General features: G+C 43.6%; 1 protein-coding gene across 1 annotated transcript in view; it reads right to left on the bottom strand.

Annotated features, from left to right (window-relative positions):
• LOC126466081 (uncharacterized) overlaps window positions 1-18578 on the bottom strand; it is a 309668-nt gene extending 291090 nt beyond the window's left edge. The window contains exons 1-2 of the mRNA XM_050096360.1: window positions 18416-18578; window positions 6302-6481 (exon numbers count right to left, since the gene is read on the bottom strand). Coding sequence (XP_049952317.1) covers window positions 6302-6481; window positions 18416-18578 — 343 coding nt within the window. The remainder of the gene's footprint in view (window positions 1-6301; window positions 6482-18415) is intronic.
• Between the last annotated feature and the right edge of the window lie 477 nt (window positions 18579-19055).

Below are 19055 nucleotides of genomic sequence, written 5' to 3'. Positions count from 1 at the left end.
CTCGGATTTAGGAATTTAGTGAGCAGCCCCTTCCGTTTAGCGCGTCGTCTGTCTGCAAGTGTGTCCTACTTCAAATTTTCTATCAGATTTGTAACTCTCTCGCGATGCCTAAATGTACCAGTCACGAATCTTGCCGCTCTTCTTTGGACCTTCTCAATCTCTTTAATCAGACCTAACTGGTAAGGGTCCCATACCGACGAACAATAAGACTGGACGAACTAACGTATTGTAAGCTATTTCCTTTGTTGAAGGACAGCATCGCTTCAGGATTCTACCAATAAATCGCAATCTAGAGTTTACTTGTGTAATCTGATCATTCCATTTGAGATCATTTCGAATAGTCACACCCAGATACTTGACGGATGTTACCGCTTCCAAAGACTGGGCATTTATTTTGTACTCGTACATTAATGGGGATTTTTGCCTTACACTTACTAATATTGAGAGACAGCTGCCAGTCACTACACCACGCGTTTATTTTCTGCAAATCCTCATTGATTTGTTCACAACTTTCGTGTGATACTACTTTCCTGTAGACTACAGCATCATCGGAAAACAGTCTAATGCCGCTGTCAATACAATCAACCATATCATTTATGTAAATCGTAAAAAGCAGTGGACCTATTACGCTGCCCTGGAGCACACAGGAAGTTACGCTTATTTCTGTTGAAGTCACGACGTTCAGGACGACATACTGCTCCCTGCCTGTTAGAAAATTTTCCATCCAGCCGTATATATCATAGGATAGAACGTAAGCGTGCACTTTTTGGAGCAAGCAACAGTGTGGAACTGAGTCGAACGCCTTTCTAAAGTCGAGAAATATGGCATCAACCTGGGAGCCAGTATCTAGAGCCTGTTGTGAATCATGCACAAAGATGGCCAGTTGTGACTCACATGACTGTTAATTCTTGGGAATAAGCTGATATTGTTAACAAGAAATGACAGTAAATAATATATATATTGAGAGGCGAATGTCAGAATACCCATACTAGTGAACAGGGATCGACAAAGTGTTCGCGAACGTTTATTGGTAGAATCCGGAAGCTATGCAGTCCTTCAACAAAGGAAATTGCTTACAATACGTTAGTTCGTCCAGTATATTGTTCGTCTGTATGGGACTCTTACCAGTTGGGTCTGATTCAAGAGATTGAGAAGGTCCAAAGAAGAGCGGCAAGATTCGTGACTGGTATGTTTAGCCGTCGGGAGAGCGTTACAAATCTCATAGAAAGTTTGAAGTGGGACATACCTGCAGATAGACGACGAGCTAAGCGTAAGGGGCGGCTCAGTAAATTCCGAAATCCGATCTTAGCCGAGGATGTAGAGCATATATTATTACCACGAACTTCCAAATCGTGCAATGATCACGATTCAAAGATAAGCGAAATTTCGTACTGAGGCGTTCAGACAATCGTTTTTCCCTCGCGCGATCCGAGAGTGGAACAGAGGGGCGGGGGGGGGGGGGGGGGGGGGAATATGACTTTGGCACAAATTGTGCCCTTGTGCCCTCCGCCACATACCACTTGGTGGCTAGAGGAGTACATGTGTAGATGTAGATGTATGTTGTAATTTCGTGTACTGACGCGTTCCATGACCTCGTGGATTTGCTCCTCAATTTGGTCCTACGGAACTATACATAAACAGTTAGATAATACACTACCTCATTAAACGTATTCGAACTGCACTGACCGTTAAATGTCACGAGATGTGGACCCATTATTATGAAAGGAGCCAGGAATTATTGCCAGTAGAGAAGCGGAAACAGCAGAATGGGTCGGCCAGGAGAGCTCAGTGATTTCACCTGAGCCAGAATTTCATCAGGGGCATTTCAACCCTTCTAAAACTGCTCTGGTCGACTGCTAGTGATGACCGTGAGGCGGAAACGAGAACAACCACAGCTGAATCAATATCAGGCAGATCCCATCTGCCGACGGACCGGTACTGTGGAGCACTGCGGAGGACAGTTGAAAAAAGTCGCACGAAATCAGCACCAGGAGTCACTCGTGTGTTCCATGGTGCTACCAGCAGTCCCGCTGGCGCAGTTGCTGCGTATGTTGTGCTAAAAGGCATGGAGTACAGCGGCTGAGCAACTCTTCATAAGCCACACGCTTCTGCAGTCAAAACTAAGCGGCACTTGAGGTGGTGCAGAGAGGGACTCTACTGGACAGTGGCAGACTGGAAAGGAGTCATTTGGTTTGATTTACCACGCTGTATCGTTTGGCAGTCGGACTGAAGGTTTCGGTTGTGGTGGATTCCCGTAGAATGTTACCGGCCATCATGTGTAGTGCCAACAGTGAAGTACAGACGATGTGGTGTTGCCCTACAGGGGCGTTTTTCGGGATTAGGGTGTTGTTCCCTTACTGCGCTTAGGAAAACGATACATGCGGAAGAATATTTACCGCATCGTGTCTTGCGTACAGTATAGGAACAGTTAGGAGACAATGGACACCATCTGTGGGCAATAACGTTCCCTAAATGGACTGGTCTGCCTAGAGTCCCGACGTGAACCCAATGGAAGACGTGTGGGATGAGTTGAAACGTCGTATTCGCTCCAGATCCCAGCGTCCCACGTCACTAACTTCATTGGTTTAAGTTCTTGATGAAGAATGGGTTACAATTCTTCCACAGTCATTCAGCCACAGGTGGTTGATGAAATAGCTGTTTCTCTGGCAGACAACGCTGCACGCAATTCCAATTCGTCAGAGTGTGTGTGCTGTGTCAAGACACTTGAACATCCCGTGGTCCACTGTACGGAAGGTCCTTCGAACCATTCTGAAATGGTATCCGTACAAGATCCACATCGTACGGCAGCTTGCACCACAGGACGCACGACGACGGGTTGACGTCGCTCTCCACTTTCTCGCAAGGATTGAAATTGACAAGGGCTGGCCCTGGGCCCTCCTGCGGACAGACGAAGCTCATTTTTCGCTGACGAATGAGGTCAACACCCAGAATTGCCGAGTGTTGGGATCTTCACCTGCAGTTACTGTGCATGAAGTTCCTCTGTATGATGAACGTGTCACCATACGGCGTGCCGTCACGACTACTTTCATTCTATCTTGAACAGGTTGGCGCTCAAGGACCAAAGACGTGCAATTTGACTGGCCAGCGTTACTGCGATATGCTTCGCCAGCATGTCATACCCTCCCTACAGGAGAGAGACGCATGGAACTCAATAGTTTTCATGTAAGATGGGGCCTCACCGCACGTCGCTAGTGAAGTTCACCTGTTTCTCCGAAACGCATTTGAAAACGATCGAATTATCGGCCGATCGTTTCCAAATGCTTGGCCGGCACGATCACCTGATCTCAATTCCTGTGACTTCTGGTTGTGTGGCTACCTGAAGGACAGGATTTACTAGGTGGGCATTCACACATGTGCTGGTCTGAAGCGCAGCATATCAAGAGAGGTAGCCAGCATACCTGTGCAGAATACAATCCTGCGCTTTCAGACTCTTCTGGACACTGATGGGCGCCATATTGAGCCCCTTTCGTAACAGTAACGGTACCGGTATGTAATGGTATCATGTAACGCAGCAGCACTTTCAAAGTGTTTCAGTTGAATTGATTCTGCATTATTTCTCTTCCCCATGACCTTCACATTAATGCTACCAAATCTGATCCTAGTACGGTAGTTATTTTCCGCGTTATAACGTGTTAGCTAGGGAAAGCTTAACTACAACCACCCAGTAACGGGTAGAAGTGCAGATACTTTTTGTATATGGTACCGTAGTAAGTACACACTTCAGCGTGTGGGTTATTTCTTCTTTGCTTCGAACAGTATTCCCATAGACAAGGTACAAAGTTTACGACATAATGTTTTCTGCACTGTTGTAACATGCTCTGTGGTCGTAACTGCGTGACAAGGTGGACTATGCCTGTCAATATAGACTACCCGTTTTACATCGATGTATCCAGGTTTCAATACCTTTCCTGTTGCCCAGGTTAAAATAAACATTAATGGCTTGCTTGTGCTACATCTGGATGTAATACTAAACTAAAAACATACAACTGTAAATCCATAGTTATTAGTCTGCAGACGACGTAAAAGCTGATGTAATGTTGTCGTCAGTAAATAATAAAAATAACTGCACTCAATCCTGTTACACCTTGTATAGTATAATGTTTTTTAAATTTTCAGAAAATTTATTGACCTGTACCAGTTGAAAGTGGCTAAAAGCTGAAGTTTCAGTTGTAGATTTCGTAGTTATATAATTGCAGTGGCCGAACTCGTTCGAAGAAGAAATTAAGCGACTTTCACATTCCGCGAAGGAAGAAAACTTCTCCAATTAGGCACCTGAATCTACCAGCGGCGGTTTCCCAACCCACAGTACTATATGACGTTAAAAAAAAAAAAATAAAAGTAGCGGTCTCCCAAAATCAGTGAAGTTGTAAGCAGGCTGTTTAGGTTTTTATGTTGGTAACGCCACATAGCGCCCTGTATGAAAATCACTGACTGTGCTGTGTGCACTCTGTGGCTGGTTGGCATTGTTGGAATATTCCCTGTTGTAGTGTTGGGCAGTTGGGTATGAACAGCGCGTAGCGTTGAGCTGTTGGAGGTGAGCCGCCAGCAGTGGTGGATGTAGGAAGAGAGATTGCAGAGTTTTGAGAGCGGACGATCTGGACGTGTGTCCGTCAGGAAAACGAAATTTGTAACACTGGATGTCATGAACTGAGATATATATATATATATATATATATATATATATATATATATATATATATATATAATGACTTTTGAACACTATTAAGGTAAATACATTGTTTGTTCTCTATCAAAATCTTTCATTTGACAACTATGCCTGTCAATAGTTAGTGCCTTCAGTAGTTAGAATCTTTTATTTAGCTGGCAGTATTGGCGCTCGTTGTATTGCACTAGTTCGAATAACGAAGATTTTTGTGAGGTAAATGATTCATGAAAGGTATAGGTTATTATTAATCACGACGATTCTTTTGTAGGGATTTTTGAAAGTCAGATTGCGTTGCGCTAAAAATATTGTGCGTCAGTTTAGTGATGATCAGAATAAGTAACGAGAGAAATGCCTGAGTACGTTCAGTGTTCCTCAGCTGTTTGAAAATCAAATAACGTAAGAGGTTTCCACAATCATTCATAAATTTTTCTAAGGAGAGGTTTGAAAGTCATCTTTTGGATTGGAAATTCCATCAGGCTTAGTATCAAATGATGTGTCAGCCTGTGTTACAGCTTATATTTGCAGCACATGAGGAGTATGAAAATCGAAAAACAAAAATTAGTAATGGTGGAATTTTAAATAACGCGCTACAGAACTGCGTGAACGAATTTATATTCATCATCTAAAAGGTGGAATAGACCAGATGGAAAGAAAATTCTATATAAACTTCGCAATAGAAGTTGTCAAAAGTGGTTAGATACATGTCAAAGAGTTTAGGAAAATCTTATATGAAAATGCATCGAATGGAAATTTTTTGCACAAAAACGTCTAGTATTTTTTGTTTTGCACACTGTGTAAAGTATACGCAGAGATGAATACATTGTTACATGAGAGGGAGAAATGGATATCAGACAGAAACAATATTCTTATAAAATGAGTGGGAGGTATTGTATCAAATGGTTCAAATGGCTCTGAGCACTATGGGACTTAACATCTGAGGTCATCAGTCCCCTAGAACTTATAACTACTTAAACCTAGCTAACCTAAGGACATCACACACATCCATGCCCAAGGCAGGATTCGAACCTGCAACCGTAGCAGTCGCGCGGTTCCGGACTGAAGCGCCTAGAACCGCTCGGCCACACTGGCCGGCGGTATTGTATCATTTGAAGACTTGCCGTGTATAACACACGAATGGTACAGCTATATGGGGCATATGGCATGAATGTAGACACACTATCCGAGCAGTCTCTTAAAGACAGGGGCGCCAAACGTGGCAGCATGTTGCGAGTTCACCGAGTTCGTCGGTAGATAATAGATATAACACGTGTGGGTCGCAGTTGATCGGAGATAACGCTTTAATACGGCCTTCAACGGTCTACACTGTCTCCGGCGGATCTATAATACCACAGAGACAACGTCTCCACACGTGTAAACCGCTGCAAAGGACGACCACAGTTGTTTGAAGAACAGATGTCACGTCGCCTCCGCAGTGCCATTCGGGGCCATCGTTGGTTTTCTGTAAGTGTGGGGCATTGTGAAACCATTTCTGCCCAGACTGTATGGACGCAAATGCACCGCATCTGCTTCAGCATCCGATGACTGACATCATATTCAGTGCCCTCAGTACAGTTATGAATTATGACCATAAAAATATCAAACTGGATTGATTACCTTTATCGTGGGCTTGAGCCAGTAATTCGTCGAAATCTTCCATGGTGCCGAAAACAGGATCGACGTCTGTGAAGTCGGAGATGTCGTAACCATTATCAACCATAGGCGACTTGAAGAACGGAGACAGCCAGACTCCTGTTACACCAGCCTCTACTAGGTGGTCCAGCTTCTCCGTTACACCTGTGGAAGCAGATGACACACAACCAGTGAAATACAAGGGCGACTTGGAAGTATTGCATGCTACGTGTATTTGAAACGCCAACAGTGACTTACAGTGCCAGGCTTTATAATTGTAGTACCATGCAGATGGTAAGCAACAAACTTTAAATTGGTAACAAGTGTACTACATGGAAACTCCAGGAGGAATATGGACAATGCAGGAAAAGACAGATTGTTATTTACCATAAAGAAGACACGTCAAGTTGCAGACGGGCAGAATTAAAAGACACTCACTTAAATCTTGCGACCACAGTCTTCGTCGATGATACACACACACACACTCACACACACACACACACACACACACACACACACATACATCATGTCTTTACAGTAAGTAACAATTTTGGAAGGAAAACCAGCATTGGCCGTATTTTGTTGTTTTATTGTCAGAAAAACCGATTTTTGGTCACTTAGTGAGCATCCTATGTGATCGCTCTAAGCTTGAGGTTATAGCTTGATACCAGTGCCTACCAATTTCAATTGTATATTACAGCATTGAGGATGGTCACTAAGTGACCTAAAATCGATTTTTCTGATAATAAAACAACAAAATACAGCCAATGCTGATTTTCCTTCCAATTCAATCCGCTATTTGGTCGTGATGCACACAACACGCCATGGAGTCGCCAATGAAGTAACAATCTGTCTCTTTCTACAATGTTGATTAGCATTTTAGTGCAACTGCGCTAAGTAGGTAATAGTGAGAAGCAGCAAGCCATCTGGCATGCACCTCTTCATTTAATATGAGAATAACGCTCCACTTAGAGGATAATGAGAGGGTAGAATACAACATCAATGTTTATAAAAGGGATTGGACTACAACAATCGTACTGACTTCCAACTAACTTGAAATCTTAATTACGTACATTTAACGTGGCGCAGGTCTTCCTTTCTTTCTACTTTTTTGAATGTATGGGAACAGTGCAGAACTCTTGATCTGGACAAGTACAGCACTGTCCATTGTAACGAAAAAAGCACGTCTGACGTATGCACAAAGAGACAAACTCAGTTGTTGCCTCAACGAAAGTCACCTCACCGGGCGAGCTCCAGAGAATGCGAGCTATGGTGCATTGGTGAGCCACTTCCAGTACTGGGGACACGCCGAGGACACGGAAGAAAGTTTATTAGTGTGAGGCTGGCGCTCTTCCTGTTTTGAAGAGTTCTTTCAACAGATAACAGTCTTACGCTTTCCTAAAGGGACACAGCTTGCCAAAATAAATAAATAAATAAATAATAAATAAAAAGAAATAAAAGGACGACCTCTGATACAAAGTTAATTGCTTGGCGTGGAACGGTATAATTGGTAAAAATGTTTGTGATGTCCCAAAGCAGAGGCAGAAGCAACAGTTTTTTGAGAAAAAAGGGTGGATTGTAAAGTCATTGACATTTTAGCGTGACACTCCTTCTTGGATTGATTGTTTTTGTATAAAGGAATTAAGCTATTCGCTGACTGACTGTACTTATTCAGCGATTGGCAGGGATGACCTATTTGGCAGGAAGAAAAGAAGAGTCTGCTTGATTCAGTTAGAGCACAGAGACTTGGTTGTGAGACAGAGTTATGGAGGGGTCAAAGAGTTCGTCCAGAGATGGGGTGGCACAGATCTGGTGCGTATCTTTGCAGCCAATCAGGGTGCAGAGTTCGTGTTCGCGACAGCACGACCCTCACCCTATACCACACAGGCACTAGCATATTTCTGCAAGTGTCACGCCGAATATTTACGGTGGCCATTATTAGCAGCACCGGAGTCATATAACAACCCTTCGTCCGCATTTAATCAAATCTTTGCAGTTATGTCTCAAGCCTGACAGTGCTTTAGGAGAAGCATGCATTCGTCAATCTAACAGTCAAGGGAACAGTCACAGCATTTGTAGGAATAGAAGAATGTCAGTTGCGTCCATAACGAATGTTCAGATTTACGTTCAAGTAACGCTGAAAACCAGCAGGTTTACTTTGTATAATTCTCCTAGGACACATTTTGTAATATCAGTTGAACTGCTTTCATAGTCATATGTGATTAACGTGTGTTTTCAGTTGAATTAATTAATGTGTTCATTTAAAACTTGTTTCTGTTAACACCTTCCATTAATATCAAATTTAATACTATGAAGTTCTCTACTTTAGGATCCACAGCTGGGGCTATGAATTCTGCGTGTTAGTCATTCCGTTGTTCACAATAATTTCCGCTTTTTTCTTAAAGGCGCGTCTGCCTCTTTATTAACGTCTTGGGTAACGGTAAACATTTTAAGCACACATGGGGTTTGCAGTAGTAATGCCATCTACATTCTGTATGCAATGAAACATTACGCAAGAGTTTACACATTCGGAGATCGCATCTGAATGCTGGTCGTATGTGAGAAGGTTGTCTTACGGTTTGTGTAAGAAGGAGAAAGCTCCAGCACCACATATGGAATTCGATAGGGACGTGTTTGTGGCCCATGGAGCGTGAGTTATCACTGGGCGGCATTGCTACTCACTTGGGTCCGTATCCCACGACTGCTATGCGAATATGGAATCGATAGGTTCTGGAGAGCCATATGCAACTTCATGCAGTACCTCACCGGTACCATACAAATACCGCCCGAGAGGAGAGACATTGTTCACTCGCCTGTGCAAGATTTTACGGCTACGTCACATGCCTCAAGTTGGGAAATGGGTTTGTTTGCAGCAAGAAAAGTATCCACTGGGACAGTGCGACGATGTCTGGAGCATTACGGACTGCTAGCACAGTGACCATTTTTCGGGCTTCCAATGAGGCAGCAGCAAACAGAATCACCGACAGTGATGATGATGATGTTTGGTTTGTGGGGCACTCAACTGAGCAGTCATCAGCAGTCCAATCGAGCCACTGTCACGAATGATCATGATGACTAAATGGTGAGGGGCAACACAAACTCCCAGTACCTGGGCAGAGAACATCCCCAACCCGGCCGGGAATCGAACCCGGGACCGCGTGGTCCAGAGGCAGCAATGCTAGCCACTAGACCACGAACTGCGTACTTCATCGACTGTGGAGTGCCAAACGGCAACAATGGCCACAGGTATGGTACCTCGTCGTCTACTGACATGACTGCTGGTACTGAAAAAAAAAGAAATAAAAGGCCATGATCATGTTGGAAGTATACGTGTATGGAGGACAAAAGTTGCCCGATTCCATTCGTCATCGTCTAGTACCTGGTGTAATGCTACGGGCTGCCGGTGGGCACAAGGTCACGATCACCTCTGGTTCACATAGTTTGCAATTTCGACAGTAGGTGTATATGACGTGATAAGGCCGTCGGCTGCACGCAGTTTTCCAAGTCTACGTGACTTTATCTTTCGACAAGATAACGGAAGACCGCATGTTTCCACCACCACTAGCTAGAGAGAAGGCCGTGGCGTGCTTGGTCTGATGTCATGCGAAGTGGCCAGGCATGGCGAGGCGCTGCACTGGCCGATTCGATGTGCACGGACTGCAGTCTTTCTCAAACGATTTTGCAGAATCTATTCGGTAAAAAAGTTGCTTTCTACGTTACTTGGAGACTCATACCTGTACGTCAGCCCCATGGTGAAGTGCCCATCATTTCACTACTGCTAATAGTTACTGTCATGTTTCTCATATAAGTAACAAATTCGAAAACGTAGCAATGAAACTTAAGTGTCGCTATGTATTTGCTTCTGGTGTATATTCGACTACAGCTGCTGTGCATGAGATGTGGCTAGCTTCTTCAATTTTTTTTTTTAACTTAAAAAGGGATCTCGAGAAAATGAATTTTATGTAGCAAGTTTACTTGCGATCATTTGAATGAAATATTCATAAGACCCCTCATACAACGTAAATTTTCGGAGATATCGAAAAGTGACTGAGGCAAATGACGGAAGGTAAAACGGAGAGTACGTTGTCATAACATTAACAAAGGGAATTTTACCTACGACGATACTGGAGAAGCTACCCTTTTTTTTCAAACCAGTGCTGTAATGTTTGTAAGAGTCATTGACAGCTAATGAAAAGTGAATTTGCTACTATGAAAAACTTGAATTTATTTTCTTATGTTACTGTAAACTGACACAATGAAATCTATCACAAGATTTTATTTCTAAACTTCAGTTATCTGTGACATCTGAAAAATTGCAGCAAATAGCCCACCATCCTTCCCTTCGTATTCCTGACCAGAGCGATGTACTGAATCTTATATCGCTTTATTTATCACTGGAAGCGACTTTGACGAATATTTGGCAAGGTTCTGCTAGTCGTCACTTTGTTCACAGATTCAGACTTACAAAAGATTTTTATTGGGTCAGTTCCAGTCTGCAGAAAAAAAGGCCGAATTATTCTATCAGAATTAAAAAATTTGGTGCCTGTTTACCTGTGGTTAACAAGTCATTAAAGTCAAAACAGATTCTAAAATTACATAATTTTTCATTAACACAACTAAAGAAAATTAAGGTGAAGACTTTCATTACTTCATTCTGAATGGGATGAGAACGAAAAGATGATACACTATTTATTGTGAATTATTTTCATATTTCTCAGATGAAGAATACGAAGAAAATCCATTAGTAAGTTTCAATCAGTGATGTTCGCCATTAAAAATACGATGGGTTACACAATTTCACTAAAATGTAACAGAAATGGCGAATTATTTTTATCTGAAATGTTAACCTTTTCTCCTTTGAAGAAGTATCATCAATTATGAGTAACGGCTGCATTTTTTTTTTGTTATAGTTTTTGTTGTATAGCTATAGAAGGCCGAAATGCTCAAAAATGGCTCAAATGGCTCTGAGCACTATGGGACTTAACAGCTATGGTCATCAGTCCCCTAGAACTACTTAAACCTAACTAACCTAAGGACAGCACACAACACCCAGCCATCACGATGCAGAGGCCGAAATGCACGCGTTAAACTCAAGCAGGCTGGCGTGAGGTCTGAAACAGGATACGTAATGAATGCTATAAAGAAAAGTACGTAGCTGCTGGAATACTTAACTTTAATCCATCATTGGTGTACATCGCTCTTGGCGATACAAGTTAGACTCTTTAGATACATGCAATATACTGTTAATGGCTAGGTCGTAGCCATTGGCTTAGCTGAAGGCTATGCTATCTATATTCTCGGCAAATGAGAGAGTCTTCGTCCGTGTAGTCGCTAGCAAAGTCGTCCGTACAACTGGGGCGAGTGTTAGTAAGTCTCTCTAGACCTGCCGTGTGGTGGCGCTCGGTCTGCAATCACTGATAGTGGCGACACGCGGGTCCGACGTATACTAATGGACCGCGGCCTATTTAAAGGCTACCACCTAGCAAGTGTGGTGTCTGGCGGTGACACCACAGTTTTAATGTTGCTTCTTTTGGAATACACAGTATAATTTGCACAAACTCATGCTGCATTACCTATTATGGCTGAATCCTGAAACAGAATGTCGTATTAAACAAACAATTGGTAAGCAGAGACGTTAATAGGTTAAGGAAAGTCTCATTCTGTCAGTTTACAATAACATAAGGGAAGATATTTCATGTTTTTCATACTGACAAGTTCTCTTCTCCGAAACATCGATGACTCTTAAAAATTGCAGCACTCGTTTCAAAAAATAAAATCTGTAGCTTCTGCTATATCGCCTTAGATAAAGTTCCGTATGTTAACAGTGTGGGAAAATTGTCACGTCTTTGTGTCTATCACATGCCAAAATTTCATTTTGATATATCGAACGGTTTACGAGATATGAGGGAACTTACGAAAATTTCATTCAAACAATCGGAAGTGAACGTGCTACATAAAATCCGTTTTCTCGAGACTGTAATGTTTTAAGAGTCATTGACAACTAATGAAAAGAGAATTTATTAGTATGAAAAACTTAAATTTATTTTCTTATGTTACTGTAAACTGACACAATGAAATTTGTCACAAGATTTTCTTTCTAAACTTCAGTTATCTGTGACATCTGAAAAATTGCAGCAGATAGCCCACCATCCTTCTCTTCGTATCCCTGACCCGAGCGATGCACTGACTCTTGTATCTCTTTATTTATCAGTGGAAGCGACTTTGAGGAATATTTGGCAAGGTTCTCTTACTCGTCACTTTGTTCACAAAAGATTTTTATTGGGTCAGTTCTAGTCTGTAGCAAAAAACGTCAAAACAGATTCTAAAATTACATAATTTTTCATTAACACAGCTGATAATGACCCTCTCCCAAGTTTAAAGAAAATTTCAAGAAGTTAGTTACATTTCATGACAGCAACATATGGTGAAATACGCACCAAATGGAAATTCATAATTACCATTATTTTTCATTGCTGCGTTTTCGGCTTTGTTACCTCTATGTGAAACTTCACAATAACTATGACCGTTAGCGAAACGATGGTCACTTCTCCATGAAGCTAATATATGAAGCTACAGGAAACGTAGAAATTAATTTATTTCCGGGTAGATTCTGTAAAATCGTTTGAGAAAGACTGAATATCGTGGGCCTCGAATCTGTCGACGCAGCGCCTCGCCAAGGCTGGACCGCTGTGCGTGACGTAACGTACGCCGAGGCCTTCTCTTCAGGTGGTGATTCTGAGATTACCCGCGCTGTTCTGTCCAATCTCGATACATCGTGTGTTCGGCTGTTGACCAGCACAATCTGCAGATTTCTCTCTCACTGAAATATCTGATCGCAGGTTGCAGAGATTTTAGCCCGCCACCAGTCGACAGCGATTGATTAACCCTGGCATAGGACTGAAGCAGTATGGAATGAGGTATTGGTGTGCGTCATCCAAGTTCAGTTCCACTTAGTCCGTAACTGCCAGACGTGTAACAACATTCCACATAGAGTATACATCCAAATCACTTATAATCTTAATCATGTATCCTTTCTACTATACTGTCTGCACACAATAACAAAAATACGTTATTTGCGATACTTCCGGATTTTAACAGCCACTTCCCGTACTGCAACCTCGAAGCTACCTTAATGTCTTCTGTATCCAACCAGGATACGGAAGATGGAAAAATGGAGCTACTTCAGAAACAAAGTAAGGACAATAGCGAGGCTCAGCTGTGGTATGTTCGTGACCTGAAACCACCCACAGCAACGAAGGCATTTCCAGCCTAACGCCATACTCCTCTCATCCTAAGTGTAACACGGCAGTAAACGTTTCGCTCAGCTCATATGTCTACGTTATTAGATTTCCCTTCTCGTCTAACGTAAGCCACGCCCCAAAGTCTGAGGTCACGAACGATTATAAGAGTTTTTTATTATTTATATTTGAGGTTTGCGACTGCTGCGTCGCCAAAAAGTGTAGAGAAATGGACATTTTACCGGCACTTTCTCAGGAGAGCTCAGAAAATTTTATCATTTATAATTTTTGTAGTACTGATAACATATGGTATTTCAAAACTGTCATCCCGTTATTCTTGCCAACAAAATTCTCGGCCTATCTATTGTATTGTATTGTATAGAACCGTGGACCTAGAAACGACGGAGAGACTTCGTCCCCGCCGTATCCCTCAGTGGTAAACAACCCCACAACCGGCTACAGCAGTCCACTCACCCCCAAAAACATACGTTTTTCATATTGGTTGCATTGTGCTGCCACCTACTGCCAGGTACTGCGTATCAGCGACCTCAGTAATCATCAGACAACGTGAGAGAGCAGGATGGGGCGACACTCGGAACTCATGGACTTCGAAAGTGGCCAGGTGATTGCGTTTCACTTGTGTCATACGTCTGCACCCGTGATTTCCGCACTCCTAAACATCCCTAGGTCTACTGTTTCCGATGCGATAGTGAAGTAGAAACGTGAAGGGACACGTACAGCACAAAAGCGTACAGGCCGACCTCGTCTGTTGACTGACAGAGACCGCCGACAGTTGAAGAGGGTCGTAGTGTGTAATAGGCAGACATCTATCCAGACCATTACATAGGAATTCGAAACTGCATCAGGATTCGCTGCAAGTACTATGACAGTTAGGCGGGAGGTGACAAAAATTCGATTTCATGGTGGAGCGCCTGTTCATAAGCCACACATCACGCCGGTAAATGCCAAACGACGCCTCAGTTAGTGTAAGGAGCGCAAATACTGAACGATTTACCAGTGAATAATTGTTGTGTGGAGTGACGAATCACGATATATAACGTGGCGATGCGATAGCAGGGTAAGACGAATGCCCGGTGAACGTCATCTGCCAAAGTGTGTAGTGCCAACAGTGAAATTCGGAGGCGGTGGTGTTTTGGTGTGGTCGTGTTTTGCGAGGAGGGGGCTTGCACCACTTGCTGTTTTGCGTACCACCATGACAGCATAAGCCTACATTGATGTTTGAAGCACCTTTTTGCTTCCCACTGTTGAAGAGCAATTCGGGGATGGCGATTGCATCTTTCAACATGATCGAGCACCTGTTCATAATGCACGGCCTGTGGCGGAGTGGTTACACGACAAAGACATTCCTGTAATGGACTGGCCTGCACATAGTCCTGACCTGAATCCTATAGAACACCTGTGGGATGTTTCGGAACGCCAACTTCGTGCCAGGCGTCACCGACCGACATCGATACTTCTCCTCAGTGCAGCACTCCGTGAAAAACGGGCTTCCATTCCCCTAGAAGCCTTTCAGCACCTGACTGAAAGTATGCCTGGGAGAGTGGAAGCTGTCATCGAGGCTAAGGATGGGCCAACACCATACTGAATTCCATCATTACCGATGGAGGTAGCCACGAACTTGTAAGTCATTTTCAGCCAGGTGTTCAGATAATTTGGTGACATAGTGTATTTCGGGCAGTAAATGGACGTTACATATTTGCAATCTGGCAACACTGTAATCAAATGTACATTTACAAACTCTGTCAACGTACGGCAGGAGTTCTGTGTAAATTGTGCAGGTGACAGCGTTTTGCTTTAGTATGCAGGAAGTCGAGGGTTTGACTCTAGGTTGAGGGTTATTTGTATTTATTTGCTGAAATTAGTCTGCGTGGTACTGTACCTTGTTTTTTAACCGTCATACAGTTATTACATAGGGTCTGCTGCAAAACATTTGCATTTAAGTACTCCTAATGGAAGTACAATCGTTTTCAGTCGTCAGCTTTTAATGATGCCTTTTACACATCGTGCACGCGTATTGCTTTGCGCCACTGCATCTACTTGATTTCAAACTTGTTTTGCGAGTGCCCTCCCCTAATGTTCCCACCAGTTAACACTATTATTGTTGCCACGCTCGGGTCCATTACTTTTCGTTATCGCCTTACGTCACCAGTATAACTAGCAACATTCGTTGCAAATAATTTCGATGGGACCATTGGGGGAGGGCGCACAGAAAACAGGTTTGGAATCTAGTAGATGCAGTGGTGCGAAATTCGCGTCCACGACGTGCAAAAGGCTTCCATAAAAGCTGACCAATAAAAGCTATTATAATTCATTTCCTGTGTTCGTAGTACGCAAGAGCAAATGTTTTGTATAAGACCTACTGTGACCGCTGTATGATGATTAAAACGCCAGGTACCGTACCACGCAGACTACATTTAGCAAAGAAAAGCAAGTACGCCTCAAACCCGAATCGAACCCTTGATGTCGTGCATGCTAATCCAAAACGCTGTCCACCGCACCAACTACAAAGCGCTGCTCTGTCTGCTGACAAAGGTAGTTACCGTACATGTCATTACAGTGTAGACAGATTGCCAATCTTTAAAGTCCATTTACTGTCCGAAAGAGGCGAAGGACGAAATTTCGTGACAGAGATTTTTGCGTTGCTAGTATGTGAGGAATCGCGCTGCGAAGTCCGAGTGCGCTAATTTCTCCTCACCCTGTATACCAGGTGTCTCTCATAAGCATCATCAGGTATATTTTCTCCTGTGTTTCCGCAGATATTTGCAATTTCGTTTTTTAATGTGTGTCTGGAGTCATTCCAAATAAGCACTGTCGACCACATCTGTAATGCGTCTCCCGGTGTCAACGGAAAGCGTTGGTTGGTCTCCCGTTACAAACAAAAATATTTTTCAAGAGAAATTTCACGTACCTATTCGTCAAAGCTGTCCCAGATTAGTCTAGTGCGATATTTTCTTTACCAGGTTAAAAGGGACTGTGAAACACGAAGAATATCTGGTAATCCAGCAGCAGTCCTTGACCAACTTGTTACTGCATCGCATTGTCTTACCGCCACGTAGCAGCGCAGCTCAGTCGCTGCTGGGATACTGCTTATTCTTCAGCTTTTACATTACGCATCGCTAAATCTAATATCATGCTATACTAATTTGAGACCGCTCTATCGAATGGAGATTTCGTTGTAACGTGAAACAAAGCGGAGTTTTCCGCTTGCACTGGACGTCGGATGAAACGTATGATGTGTAACATTTGTCTGGCCTATTCCATCTACAAAAACGGAACTGTAAATATCTGCCAAAACGTCGGTGAAAATGTGTTTGACGACTCTTAAGCTAGCAAAAGAAGTGAAGCACCCAGAAGACCCGATTTGATGTTTATGTAATAGTCAGTTATGTAACTTCACGTCAGTGCCTGCCATCCGAGAATAAGTAACGGACTACCTGCGACATTCTGAGTCGTCCTGCACCATTGATCGGACACTAATAGCAGCCGGTCTAAATAATTACAGTCACAGCGTAGCTGTCGTTAACACCCCGACAGAAACGGCTGTATCTCGAGTGGTACCATGATCGGGACGCATACGCTACTGATGACTGGTGCCGGTTGATCATGGACGGCTAGTATGGCGGCGTTCTGCATACAGGTGCATTCCGAACAATGTGTTGGAGAGCCACAGTGATGTTAATCCTGGTGCCATCAGGAATGAATTCAGGTCTCGGGCGGTGGTGGTTGAGGGAACTCTGACGGCACAACGGTACTTCACGGACATCGGGCGTTCTCATGTGTTACCTCTCATGCGCTAGTATCGTGGTGCCATTTTTCAACAGGACAATGCTCCACACATGAAAGGTGTGTCTATTAAATGTCTGCGTGATGTTGAGATAACCTTGCGGCCAGCAAGATTCTCAGATATGTCCCCGACAGAATAAGTATGTGACCATTTCGGACGTTAACTCTGTCCCAGTGCCAGTAAATATGATTTCAAGGAATAATTACAACAGAGGCTCGCTTGCCTCAGGTCAAAATACAATGGCTACATGACACCATTGCCACCCGAATCACTCATGCAATTATGTCAGAGGGACTACAACGTCATTCTGGTGTTGGGTCATCGTTCCGAGTACTTTGCAAATTTCACTGATTTAACAAATTAAATTTAACTTAATTACGTCTCCAGAATGAAATTTTCACTCTGAAGCGGAGTATGCGCTGATATGAAACTTCCTGGTAGATTAAAACTGTGTGCCGGACCGAGACTCGAAGTCGGGACCTTTGCCTTTCGCGGGAAAGTGCTCTAACAACTGAGCTACCCAAGCCCGACTCACGCCCCGTCCTCACAGCTTTACTTCTGCCAGTACCTCGTCTCCTACCTTCCAAACTTTACAGAAGCTCTACTGCGAACCTTGCAGAACTAGCTCTCCTGAAAGAAAGGATATTGGGGAAACATGGCTTAGCCACAGCCTGGGGCATGTTTCCAGAATGAGATTTTCACTCAGCAGCGGAGTGTGCGCTGATATTAAACTTCCTGGCAGATTAAAACTGTGTGCCGGACCGAGACTCGAACTCGCGAGAGCACTTGCCCGCAAAAGGCAAAGTTCCCAAGTTCGAGTCTCTGTCCAGCACACAGTTTTAATCCTCCAGGAAATTTCTTAATTACGTCTCCTCTTCCCCCAATGAATGGTTCACTTTTTGTGAGGCGGTATAAATTGTGCGTCCGCATTTGATGTTACACTGACAAAACGGACGGAGAATTCTACATAATTATAACTCAAAGCATGGTGTTACTTCTTAGCCGATTGTTCCGTAGAATGCTGTCGCCGCCAGATAGTTAGTTCTCGTGACACACCTTTAAGATCACCCACGCCATCCCCGTCGCTGTCCCTGAAGGATCTGGGGTAGATCTGGTAGATGATGCCCGTCTGCCACCACTGGAGCGGCTCCTCCGCCTCCTGCGCGATCGACGCGGCCAGCACGAGCACCAGACACAGCATTGACGACAGCAGAGCCATCACTCCTGCCTGGACCTTCACTGTCGACCTCAAAACCCTGTAAGCTCGCTGCAGATCCGCTAATATACTCCGCTGAACTGTTCACGGGACAGGGGATTAGCCGTATATCAGCAAGGACTGCGGGGGCCGACAAAGAACAGCAATCCATCATAGCTGACAGAGGCCGCCCACGCACATGTGATACGTCGTTATTAAGTGTTATTTTGCAGAAGATTATGTACCAGTGTCCGTGTTCCGAAATGTCCCTTCTGGGTCTTGCGAAATCAGTGCACTGTTATTGGTGGTCCGCCGTTCTGATACTTTCCTAGAGTTCAACCTGTCCCTCCTTTGTATTCCGTAACAGTATTGGTGCAACCTTGTAATTTCAGTGTTTTTCCTGTTGACACAATCAAAGCAATGGTGGTCTACGTCCGAAACTGGTACAATTAAGGTATACTAACATGAAGCTGCTTGTCACAATATTTTACGGATAATTAA

Source organism: Schistocerca serialis, chromosome 1 (assembly GCF_023864345.2).
Source record: "Schistocerca serialis cubense isolate TAMUIC-IGC-003099 chromosome 1, iqSchSeri2.2, whole genome shotgun sequence".
Taxonomy (NCBI): domain Eukaryota; kingdom Metazoa; phylum Arthropoda; class Insecta; order Orthoptera; family Acrididae; genus Schistocerca; species Schistocerca serialis.
Note: the sequence above shows the minus strand (reverse complement) of the source record. Positions and strands in the feature narration are given on the sequence as shown.